Raw genomic sequence first — 13,125 nt, 5'->3', positions numbered from 1 at the left:
GTTTACACTGGTATTTATGCATTTGGTAAGTGGTTACAGTTTTCTTTTAAAATAATTTAAGCCCCCCCACAAAGTCAGTCGATTTAAAGGAAAAGATTAAGTACATATTAGAACAGATAGTACACAAACATGGTAGTCAGGACAGATGTATTAAAATGACTGAAATTTGAGAAAGACTTCTCAGTTACATCAGAGGTCCAAGTTTCTTGGCCTGTAATCTGTTGCTTTAGGTGTCAAAGGTTATACAACAGGCATAAAATCTCCCAACTTATATTGGGCTGTTATATTACAGGACTGATTTTCCTTAAAGTTATTTTTTTAAAAATCTGGCAACAATAATCAATCATTCTTTGTTCTCCAAATACATATCACTTTCCAGGCTCCAGGCCATTCCTTCTGCTTGGAATGCTTGGCTTCCCACTTCTACCTGTTGAAATCTTACAGTCCTTCAGTGTCCATGCTAAGTGCAATCTCTTTCATGCAGCTTTTTCTTATCCTGAAGTCAGACGGATTTCTTTCCCTTTCACAGTACCAGTAGCACCTTCCCTCTCCACTGTGCTTTTCATTATAATTTTGGTGGTATTCTTGATATTCGAATAATTATAGTCTCCTACTTAGCAAAATTTTAAGCATTTTCATGTGAGGGAAAGGAAGATGCATGAATTTTATACATTTTTATATCACCATAGTTAATTTTTATACCACCTAGTCTTATACTCAGACTAGGCCCATAACTAATATTTGCTAAAGTGAACTTAATATTTTAAGCAATATTCATGTGACACTTACAATTTTGCGCTTGATCATGAAGAGTGGGATTTTTGCATGAAGAGGGGTTGAGGACAATTCTTTATGGACCGTTGATAAGTACAATCTTCTTTTGATATTCCCTAAATCAGTTATTCTGAAAAAAGAAAGAGGAAAGAAGAGAGAAAGATTTCCATCAATATAATAACCACATCTTTGGATAATCATCAAAATGATATCATTTATCATACAGGCCCTTTCCAACAGGGAGATCAAACACAGAATTTAAGAATTGCCTTTTTTCTTTCAAGAAGTAATAAAATTTCTTCCTTAAGTTCAAAGTGCTCTTAAGTTTGAATATATAAATTCACTTAATATGCTAATTTATTTCAGTACTTTATACTAGGTTTCCACAGTCTTCCAGCCTACGAAAAAAATTCAATTTGTATGAACTGAGAAACTGCTAGTCTTTAATAACCACGCTTGTTCCAGCCCCTTAAGCTTATGTTATCTTGGAACATACTGTCACCTACTAAATAGGAAAACATTATGGGTTTCTTTCCCTAAAAATGCACCTGTCATTTTTATACAGGATCTTAGTCTGCTTAGAGACAGACACAAAATACTGACTGTCGGTTTCACTTCATAAGCACATATCTTCAAACCAGAATTATAATACACAAGTTTATTGCTCACTATTCAGGTCAATCCGCAGTGATACCAAGGATACTGAATTTGAACATATTTAATAGATTTAGACCACAGCCATGATCACAAAGATTAGGTTTACTTCAAATTGATAGAGGCTCATTTTTATGTTCTGCTACCTTTAGGTCTCAGAGGTAACACAGCAGGCTTAAACTTTCCAAACCTGTCTTAGGCTGCTATATGGTAGAATTGATGTTTCCTGAAAGACTATTTTTTTATTGGTGAATAGCGATTTCCCCCTGTTTTTAGAAACCTTTTCAACATATTTTAACTGTTAATTTTCTATAATTAGCAATTTCCCCAGGAGACATTTCATTCAAATACACAGCTACCAATATTTATAGTGTAATTAACTATTTTTTTAAAATCAACATAGCCTTTTCTATAGCTCTTTCTTGCTTCCCCTTCCCACTTTTTAAAATCTCATTATTTCCTTCCTCTAAAGTACTCTACATATTTTCTATAGAAAACTATTAATTGAACAATGTTAAGAATACATACAGTAAAAATTAGATGAGAGAATTTCAGAGCATGCCCGTAAAGCTAAAAATTTTACCCTATTTGCACTAAATGAGGCCATAAGTTCATTTAAAAAGCAATAAAGTCTTTCAATCCATAGTTAGAAGTAAGGTTTAAAATGCAAAAGTGTTAACACTACAATAGTTTTACACTTAGATGTATAAGCAAATGTACTATATAATATCTGCCCCAAGGCAGTGTCTTCAAAGTGGGATGAGCACATGGGAAGGAGGGTGGTACACAACCATCCATGGAAGTGGAGGAAAATTAAAACGATCTTTCAGCATCCCTTTAAAATGTTATTTCTGTGCACATTTCATTACATAGTAATACAGTAACATTTATATATTTTTGAAATAAATAAATGTACCTATGTGGTTAGTGTGCTCAAATGTTTTGCCAATAGGGTACAGGATCCAATATATTTGGAAAGCATTGTCATAAGCAATTCTATTAGGTCTCATTTGAAAGGAGCACTGAATAGGAAATAGAAGGAAAGACTATCAAGGGATTCTGGAAAGAAAAGGGGAAAATGGTTCCCTTACATCAAACAAAAAGTTTGGTTGTATCAACCAAAACCTCATTTATTAAAGATTTTATTAACAGTTTGCTTTATTTATAGGGATAAGAGTGTGTAGTTTTTATTTGAATCAGGTAAGGATCAAATTCCAAACAGAGGAACATTTGAGTATACTACCACCTTATCAACATATAGAACAAGAGTAACATTCGTTCACTCATTTCTTCATCAGTCACATGTTCAGCAAATACTCGCTGAGCCAGGCAATACCCAGTGAATACACTGAGGAACACAATAGTAAAAAGGCAAGGTTCCTATCCTCCTGGAGCTTCTATTCTAGTGGAAAAGGCAGCTGAAAAAAGGATAAAGAGACACAATAACTGCAAGTGTCGTAAATGCATTGAAAAAAAACAAGAGACTAAGCTAGAAAATGTCAAGAAATTACTTATTTCTATGCAGTAAAGCCAGCAGGGGTAGGAGCTAGTAGGTAAGGGAGGGCATGAAGTAGAAAGGGTAGGCAAGAGCCAAATCATGCAGGGTCATTATGCCAAGGCAAGAGGTTTACACGTTTATTTTTCACAATAGGAAGCTATTAGAGAGTCAACATTCTACCCTGCATGATGAATGGATATCATAAAAATGAATTGTTATGTTCTCTTTTATTTCTTTATTGGGCTAAACTTTGTAAAACTGAAATGTACAGATTTCAGGGTACAATCTCATGCGTTTTCATACATGTATACACACATGCAATCACTACTCCAATCCAAATACAGGACATTTCCATCACCCTAGAAAGTTGCTTCCTGGCCCCTTAATCCTCACTCCTGATTTCTATTATCATTGAAAAGTTTTGTCCATTCTAAAACTTCTTATCAATGGACTAGTATAGACTATATTCTTTTGTGATTGGCTTCTTTCACTTAACGTGATGTTTTTGAGATTCACATATGTTGTAGCATGTACCAATCATTCTTTTTTTTTTTAATTGCTGAGTTTTGTATGGCTACACAACGCTTCAAGTAACCATTTTCCTGTTGATGAACATTTGTTTTCAATATTGGTTTCTTATGAAACCTGTAGGAAAATGCTTATAGTCTTCTTGTGGACATGTATTTTCATTTTCTTGACAATTAGAAATGGGATTATTGGGTCACTGGGAAGATACACGAGTATACATAACCTTGTAGGAACAGCTCTCCAAAGTGCTTGCAGCGGTCCCACATCCTTACCAACTCTAGGTGCTATCAGACTTTATTGGGAACCAGTTCTAGTGGATATGAAATGGATATTATTGTGATTTTACTAGTATTCCTTTTATGAATAATGACACTGAACACTTTTACATGTATTTTTTTACATGTATTTACTGGTGTATGTTGTGAAATGTCTGTTATATCTTTTACTCAGTTTTTATTGGGTTGTTTCCTTATAATTGTAAGAGTTCTTTATTGTGGATACATGTGCTTAGACATATGTATTGTGACTATTTTCTCACCTATTATCTTAATTTTTTAAAAAAATTTCTAAATAGAAACAATTTCAAACTTAGGGAAAAGTATCAAAAACAGTATACAGAAACCCATATATGCTTTAGCTAGGTTGACTTATTGCTTAATGATGACTTTTGATTAGCAGAAGTTTTTAATTTCCATTCAGTCCAGTTTATTGTTATTTATAGTAACGCTTTCTATGACCTAAAAAAATCCTTGCCTAGCCAAAAGTTGCAAAAATACTTTCTTCCTATGTGTCTTTCTAGATCTTTATAGTTTTGATTTTTACATTTAGTCTACCATCCATCCCTAATTAATTTGTGTATTGTGTGAGGTAGTAGTGTGTGGGGGTTTATTTCTTTCTATATGTTTATCTAGTCTTCTCAACATCATTTGTTAAAAATTCTCCTTTCCTCGTGGAGATGTCTTGTTATTTTGTTGAAAATCAATTTACTATACGTATGTGTGGATCTATTTCTGGACTCTATTGATCCATTTTTTTCATTTATCCATTTGTCCATTTTTACACAAATGTCACACTGCCTTGATTACTGTAGATTTATAGTGAGTCTTGAAACTAGTTAAAAAAACTCTTAAACTTGGTTTTGTTCAAGGTTTGTTTGGCCCTTGCTTTTCCATATAGATTTTAGGATCCACTTATCATTTTCTATTAAAAAGTTGCTGAGAATTTAATTTGGATTGTGTTGAATCTATAGACCAATTTGGGAAGAATAATATTGTCTCCCAATCAACTTACATGGCATACACATATCTCTTCATTTATTTAGTCCTTGTTTAATTTGTTTCACAATGTTTTATAGTTTTCAATTTAGAAGTCTTACACATTTTTTGTTAAATTTATTCCTAATTTGTTTTCTGACATGATGAAAATAAATTTTAAAATATCAATTACCAGCCAAATGTTATTAGTATATGGAAATACCATGATTTTTGTATACAGACCTTGTTTCTTGTGGCCTTGCTTAATTTGCTCATGAGTACGAGTAGTTGTTTTGTAGGTTCCTGATGATTTTCTACATAAATAATCATATCTTCAGTAAATACTTTTACTTCTGCTTTTTTCAATCTTTATATCCTTCCTTCCTTCCTTTCTTTCTTCTTTCTTTCCTTCCTTCCTTCCTCCCTCCCTCCCTCCCTTTCTTTCTTTGCATTACTGCACTGGCTAGGACCTCCAGCATATACTAAATAGAAGTGATGAGAGTACAAAGCCTTGCATTGTTCCTGATCATAGAAGGAAAGTGTTCACTATGTTTCTATTAAATATGCTATCAGATGGAGGTTTCCTTTATCAGATTGAGGATGTTCTTTTTTTTATTTTTTAATTTTTTTTAATTAATATTATTTTTAAAGATTTTATTGGGGAATTGGGGGAGGAGAACAGTGTTGGGGAATTGGGAAGGGGGACCAGCCAAGTTGTTGTTCTTCAGTCTTTGTTGTGGAGGGTGCCAGTTGCCATCTGGCTCCCTGTCAGCAGCTTGTGGCCTCTAAGCTCAAGGTGCTGTGGTCAATCTTAGTTGCAGGTGGGCGTAGTCACCATCCCATGCAGGAGTTGAACCAGCAGCCTTGTTGTTAAGAGTGCACGCTCTATCCACTGAGCCATCTGGGTGGCAGCTCAGTTCAAGGGAGGATGTTCTCTTCTATTTCTAATTTTTTGAGAGCTGTTTTTAGTCATGAAAGAGTGTGCCATTTTCTCAAATGATTTTTCTGTACTGATTGAGATGATTCGATTCATTTTCTCCTTCATTTTGTCCATATGTTAAATTGTACTGATTTCAAATGTGAAATAAACCTTGTATTCTTGATATAAATTTCATCTGTGCTAGCATTTTGTTGAGGATTTTTTACACCTATGTTCATGATGGACATTTGTCTGTAATTTTCTTGTAATATCTATGTTAGATTTTGATAACAGAGTTAAGCTAGTTTCATAAAGTTATCTGGGAAATGTTTCCTCCTTCTCTATTGTCTGAAAATTTGTTTACATGGTGCCAGTTATTCTTTAAATGTTAATAGAGTTCAAGTAACTCCAAAGTTTTCTCTGTGGGAAGATTTTGGTTACACACTCTGGCTAACCAAATTGGTTACACAATTTCTTTAACAGATTATAGGGCTATTCAAATTTCTAATTTTTCTTGTTTCAGTTTTGGCAAATTGTGGTTTTCATTTAAAGTTGTTGAGTTTATTGCCATAAAGTTGTTCATATTATTCCCTTCACTATCTTTTTATCATTAGTAGGATCTGTAGTGGTATTCCCTCTCATTCCTGACACTGGTAACTTATGACTTCTCTTTTTAATTAATCAATCCTGCTATGGTTTATCAAGGTTACCTTTTTAAAGAAACAACTTTTGTCTTGGTAAAATTTCTCTATTCTTTTTTTGAATTTTATTGATTTCTAAATTTATTATTATTTATTGACTACTACCTACTTTGGATTTAATTTGTTCTCCCCCCACCCCCCGGCATTGCTTCTTAGGATGGAAAGTTAGATAAATTTTGAATCTTTCTCTTTTCTCATACAAACATTTAAAACTGTAAACTTTTCTCTAAGTATTATGTTAGCTACATCCCACAAATTCTAATATGTTATATTTTAATTTTCATTCCGTTGGAAATATGTTCTTATTTCCCATAAGATTTCTTCTTTAGATCTTGGGTTTCTTAGAAGTGTGCTGTTTAATTTTCAAACAGTACAGCCTTTTTAATATATTGCAATTGCTATTGATTTTTAATTGAACTCCACTGTGGTCAGAGAACATATTTTGTAAAGTTTCCTCTTTTAAAAAAATATAATAAGGTGCTGTATGACTCAGCATATGATTGGTGAGTAGTCTATATGCACTTATATTTCTTTGATGTTAACATTTTAAAACTTTAAGACATTAAAAACTATTTCCCCCTAAGTCTACTTAATTTTGATCTATCATCTATTGATCTTTAGGACATTCTTTCATATTTCAGATCAGTTTTGGCATCTGGATCACAATTTGCCCTTCTGCTATCATTCTGGGTGATTTTAAATATCTACACAGAGAGTAAAATTTAATCTGAACCTAAACCTCTCCACTGTGACAACCAATACTTCTACTGCATTTTAGCAACTTATATGAATAGCCCGACTTTGTAGCTCATCATCATTAGGAACTGTTTAACTTCAAGATCTTCTATTTAAATTTTCCTCCTGATTTATTAAATGATTCAAATAACTTTCAGTCAACACCTTAGTAGCACAATACAAACTACTAGAGATATGGAAATAGCTAAGATGTGGAAATCATACTCCAGTAAAATAACCATTCTTTAGCTGTTTTTAGCACATTTATAGACATTATCTTATTGTCTCACAATAATCCTTCCTCGCAGGTAGTATGTTCATTCTCTATTTTGTAGATAAGGAAACTAGACTCTAGAAACTAAGGAAGCTTCTAGTCCATGGATATGTAGCTAGTAAGTAGCAGAGACCCACGTTAAAATTTGTCTCTTTATAGTTGGGAGGGGGTGGGGATGAAGGAGAAGGGGAAGGGATGAGACAATACAAACTGGTAACGACAATATGGCCTCAGGGATAGAAAAGACAGTCTGGGGAATATAATCAATAATGTTGTAAATATTTTTTAGGGGGCCTGATGGACTCATGTCTTGTTAAGGAAACCACTTCATAGTTGGTGTAGAGGCCTGACCACCGCACTGTATATCTGAAGCTGATGTTGAATAATAATGTATGTCAACTATAATTATGTATACATATAGTCATGGGACATGGAGTAGAGAGTGGGAATGGAGTCAATGGAATTGTAATAGATAAGCATGATATCGGGGATGGGAGGGCAGTAGATGGGGGGAGGAGGTTACTTTGTGAGGGTGAAAATGATAACTATTGCATTGTTCTGTACACCTGAAACTAACAATAAAATTAAAAAAAAGAAAAAAGAAAAAAAGAAAAATTTGGGGTCTAAAAACTGGGTGCGTCTTATACAGTGGTTGTAGATCGTTGTCAAGTCATTTAAGAAATGTGGCATTTTAAATGCCATAGATGGAACTGAGGAGGAGGCAATATATGAAGACAGTGATTCGTCATCAGACACAGATGAGGACAAGCTAATAATTTGGCGTTTTGACAGTGATGAGGAGTTGTATGAATTTTATGATGAATAAAACTTGAGTTCAATAAAAAAAATTGTCTCTTTAAAATCTACCGCCATTTCTGTGATACGCCTCTATATCCAGTATACACCAGGCTGAAGCTTTGTCATTTGTTTATACTGAATGACCATTTGTCAGGTACTGCTAGCAGGAACAACATGATCTAGTTTCTATCCTCGCAGAACCACAGTCATATACTTTCAATACGATACTTGTTTACATGATGGAAACCATGTACCCTTTCACTTCTCCCCATTTATCACTCAGAACTGTTTTCTGTCCATTCAGGAATCCATTCTGGATCCAATCTTCTCAAAGGCCACACACATGTGCCTTATCACCACGATCCCATGTAAAGTCTCCTGAAAGGTTGGTCTCAAAGCTAGAAAGACATGTCACTGCTTGGCTCTAAATTCTTCTTTGGCATCCTATAGTTTAAAGAATAAAGACCAAGTTCCTCATCTTGTTATTCACGGACCTCCAAAATCTGACCCTTAGCCACTACTCCAGTATTACCTTTTACCACATTCCTCTATCCAACCTCTGCTCATGTCAGACCTCATATAATAAAGAGTTCAAGACTAAACCAGGCAGTTTCAGAGATGCCAGAAGAGAGCATCAGAAAGAGTGGAATTACAGAATAAAGACAGCGTTGGATTTTGGTAGTCTTAACATAAGATACAAGAAATTCTCAATGGGGGAGAAATCAAGGCTATAATTATAAACAGAAAAGGATGGGAAATGGAAGAGCAACATCTAAATGCCTACCACGTTCTAGAACCTGCACATCATTTCACTAACATTCTCATTTATTACTCCCAACAACTTTTAAATAGGAATTAATATTCACATCTTGCCAATGTAGTGAAAAGCTCAGAGACATTAAGCCATTTGTTCAAGGTCTCAGAGCTAGTATGCGGCAAAGCCAGGGATCTACCTAAGGAGATAAAGCGAGAGGAATCGAGGTAAATCATGTACAAGTCCATCTGACAATTCCAGAGGATGGTAGTTGTCTGGCTTAGTGTTTTTGAAAGGTTGCATGCTTACTAGGAGGAAAGTATGAATAGCAGACCTGCAACCTATTCCTCTGCCTCTTTACTAAAGGGTATTCCAGAAAAGAAAGGTAACTAGCCAAAGCTCCTTGTAAACATGGCTGACTTTAGGCAAATACATTCATGGTATTTATAAGGGGGAAATCTCAAAAAACTGAAGGATGTACCTGATCTAAGATTGCTTATGGCTCACAAACCTGAAATCCATGCACTTAAGGGGCATAGCTCCCTTGAAAATGTCACATAAGCTATAAATTTAACAGCTCCCTTTGGGTGAGTGATACTCTCTCAGGTATTGCTCTCTCATGTACAGGCATACCTCAGAGATATTGTGGGTTTGGTTCCAGACCACTGTATTAAAGCGAATACTGCAATAAAGAAACTCACACAAATTTTTGGTTTCCAAATGCATACAGGAGGTATGTTTACAATATACTGTAGTCTATTGTGTGCAATAGCCATATGTCTAAAAAATGTACATATCTTAATTTAAAAATACTTTATTGTTAAAAAACGCTAACTATCATCTGAGCCTTCAGTGAGTCGTAATCTTTTTGCTGGCAAAGGGTCTCGCCTTCAACTGGTAAAAAAAACACAGTATCTGTGAAGCACAATAAAGTGGAGTGCAATAAAACAAGGTATGTCTGTATTGCTTGGAGAAGTCATTTGTTAAATCTGGGAGATGGGGTTCCAAGAAGCAGGAATGAGGGAGCAGGGAGAGTAAAACAACAAAAGAGGAAAAGCCAACATAAGGATGCATTGTCAACAACACTGTTCTAGGCCTCCATTGCACCAGCATGTCTGGAGACAGGTAGGGACCATCTCTTGGAATTGTCCCCCTAAAGAGAGGTTGGTGGGAGCGTATACGCATTGACTCCCAAGGTCCAGCGGTTAAGGGTTGCCTCTGGAAACCTGGGGGGTATTTCCAGGCTGTGCCTGTCTGTGGTGGAGTAGATTCCCATAGCATCAAAGCAAGTCCCATGTGGCACTTGATATGGGATGCTATACAGGCAAGCTTGCACCCAACTGTCCACTGCATCAGCAGCTGATATCAGAGGTGGACCCAGAGGACATGACATTGGACACGGGAGTGGGCTGCCACGGTGTCAATACCAGCAAGCTTGCTGCTATGTAAGCATACTCCATCCTTTTGTATTTTCATGCCTTTGCTTATGCATTTTCCTTGGAAAGCCCCTTCTCTCATTATGCCTGCTGAAATTATATTCATCCATCACACTTTGGGTTGAAATGCCACCTCCTCCCTGAAAACGTCTCAGATTTACAAATTAGAAATAATCACATCCTTTTTGGACTTACCACAGCATATTTTTTTACCTCTAATACTGAATTTTTTTTCATTCTCCCTTGGTGTTCTAGGTCAGTAACTATAGTCCACTTTAAGGGCCATAATCTGATGCAAACATACAAATCTTTTCCTTTGTTTTCATGGGTGAATAACATGTGATCCCATATATTTCAGTTTTACCACTTGCTAGTAACATTCTAATTAAGTTTAAAAGAGTTACTAGAATTTGGTACACTAAAGTCCATTTTAGACTTTAAAAGTCTCTTATTCTAAATTTCTCAAAAAAAGTCTGACTGCCCTGAGAGGCTTGGCAATTTGTAAAGTTTCTAGTATGCTTAAGTACAAGTAGAAGAGAGGAGAAATTTCTGCAATTCGGGGGGAAGAAAAATTTATTACAAATCATCATCACTGTTGTCATCTTGAGTTGATTGTAGTTTTCAAGTACTACTTTTTTTGCATGATAAATTGTTATTATGACATTATTAACAAGTGTGGAAATATGCCATAATGATGAACAGCAATAATTTTGAAGCCAGATTTTCTGGGTTCAAATTCCGGCTACATCATTTCTTAGCTGTCTGACACTAGGCAAGTTACTTAACCTTTGGTGTCTTAGATTTTCCTCAGCAAAATGTAGAAAATAATAGTGCTCTAGGATTGTTGTGAGTGAAAAGTAAGTGTATATGTGAAAAATACTCGGAACAGTGTGTGGCACACAGAGAGTTCTACCTAAGTACTACCCATCGTCAACTTGGGTGGCTGTGGCTTGTTTAGTGAACCCTGTGTGTTTCTGGCCTTTAATTTCCTATACCCCTCTAACAATGTCCCAACCACTGTACTTGGAAGTAGGAATGGATGGGGTTGTGGGCCATGACATTTTTCATCGTGCTGCAGTGAGTCTATGTACTGGGGTCATCGTAGGCTGGTGTCTACAGTCTATCTCTTCTACTAGCCTGTAAGCTCCCTGGGAGCTGAAATCACATCCTGGTTATCACCACACTCTTACAGAGTTAGGTTCAGAGCTTTGTAGTTAATTTGGAAGTATTTGCTGACCTGCCTTTCCCGAAGCCCTACTGGAGTCATATATTTGGTCATCTATTTATTGAGCACCTACTTGGTGTCAAGCATGAAAGGAGATACTGGGATATCACAGGGAATAAAACAAGGTCCCCACCCTCATGAAGCATGTTTTTTTTCTTTTTTTATCAGTGAATTTTTTTTATTAGTTTCAGGTTTACAGAACATAGTGATTAGACATTTATATAACTCACAAAGTGATAATCCCAGTAAGTCTACTACCCATCTGACACTTTACATAATTATTAGAATATTATTGGCTATATTCCCTATGCCATACTATATATCCCTGTGACTACTTTTTAAAATTATAGTTGACATTCAATATAATTTTATATTAGTTTCAGGTATACAGCATAGTGGTTAGACATTTATATAATTTATGAAGTGATCCCCCCCCCAATAATTCTAGTACCCATCTGACACTAGTTTTTACAATATTATTGACTATATTCCCCCTACTGTACTTTACATCCCCATGGCTCTTTTGTAACTACCAATTTGTACTTCTTAATCCTGAAGCATGTGTTTTAATGGGGGAAACAGTAATAGACAAATAAGTATACATGTAACATATCAGCCCTCAAGAATGGCTATGAAGAAAAATAAACTACAGCAAGGTAATAGAGAGAGATGAGGTGGGAGTGTAATTTTAGAAAAGATACTTAGCAAAGGCCTCCCAGAGAAGCTGCCATCTGAATAGAATTGAATGAAGCAAAGGTTGAAACCATGCAGCTATCTGGAGGAAGAGGATTCCAGGCAGAATAATTCTGAGAACTGATTGAAAATTAAAAAAAAAAAAAAGTAAAAAAATTTGTTCCTTTGTATAGAGGGCCTTTTAATGTAATCCAACAAATATTTATTAAGAGAGGTGGGCCCCCTGAGCTGTAAGGTTCCACAAGAACCACACAATGGGTGCCTGGCATGACTTTGACCTTGTGGAGGTCAAGTTTTGGTTTGTGCAAAATTGTTTTCAGTTAAAACTAACCATCATGGTGACTCTGATCGCTGGATGAATTTCTACATGATCATGTGCCTAGCTTAGGACAGAGGTATTAGGACCGACCATTCAGATGGTGATTTATTCTACTGTCTTTGCAAAAATAAATATGCAAACCTTCCCTACCTCATAATCAAGAAGAGTTAGTTTTGGAGGGAAAACACAATCAATTGCTAAGCTTATATGATTCTGAAAGCAAGCTGAATTGCTACTTAAAAAAAATTAAAATTAGTCATTCATGAAAGAATATAAACGCATATGTGTGACTACTTAAAAGCTTCATTACGCTTATGTGCTTTTTTGGGGACAATTTAGTTGCTGTAAAGAAGGCTGCTTGTAAAACAGCTCTTCACTTGTAATACAGGCTTGATTTCTACTATCTAAAACCTCCTGTGACCTAACCAAGCAGAAAAAGACAAGCAACACCGCCATCGCTCCTCTTGCACTTAAAGATACATTTTTTAAAAAAACATATGAGCTAATATATATCTTTAAGTGAGCACTTACAGCTAAGGGTCAGTGATGTGACAGAAAAAGTAA

The 13,125-nt window shown here is 35.4% G+C and overlaps 1 protein-coding gene across 3 annotated transcripts in view; it reads right to left on the bottom strand.

Annotated features, from left to right (window-relative positions):
* Positions 1 to 13,125, bottom strand: part of CFAP20DC (CFAP20 domain containing) — a 246,910-nt gene that overhangs the window by 153,030 nt on the left and 80,755 nt on the right. For all 3 annotated transcript variants that reach the window (XM_019652812.1, XM_019652814.1, XM_019652813.1), the window contains exon 5: positions 790 to 904. In XM_019652812.1, coding sequence (XP_019508357.1) covers positions 790 to 904 — 115 coding nt within the window. The remainder of the gene's footprint in view (positions 1 to 789; positions 905 to 13,125) is intronic.

This window comes from Hipposideros armiger, unplaced genomic scaffold (assembly GCF_001890085.2).
Source record: "Hipposideros armiger isolate ML-2016 unplaced genomic scaffold, ASM189008v1 scaffold_187, whole genome shotgun sequence".
Classification (NCBI taxonomy): Eukaryota; Metazoa; Chordata; class Mammalia; order Chiroptera; family Hipposideridae; genus Hipposideros; species Hipposideros armiger.
The sequence above is the reverse complement of the archived record's forward strand: the minus strand, read 5'-3'. Positions and strand labels throughout refer to the sequence as shown.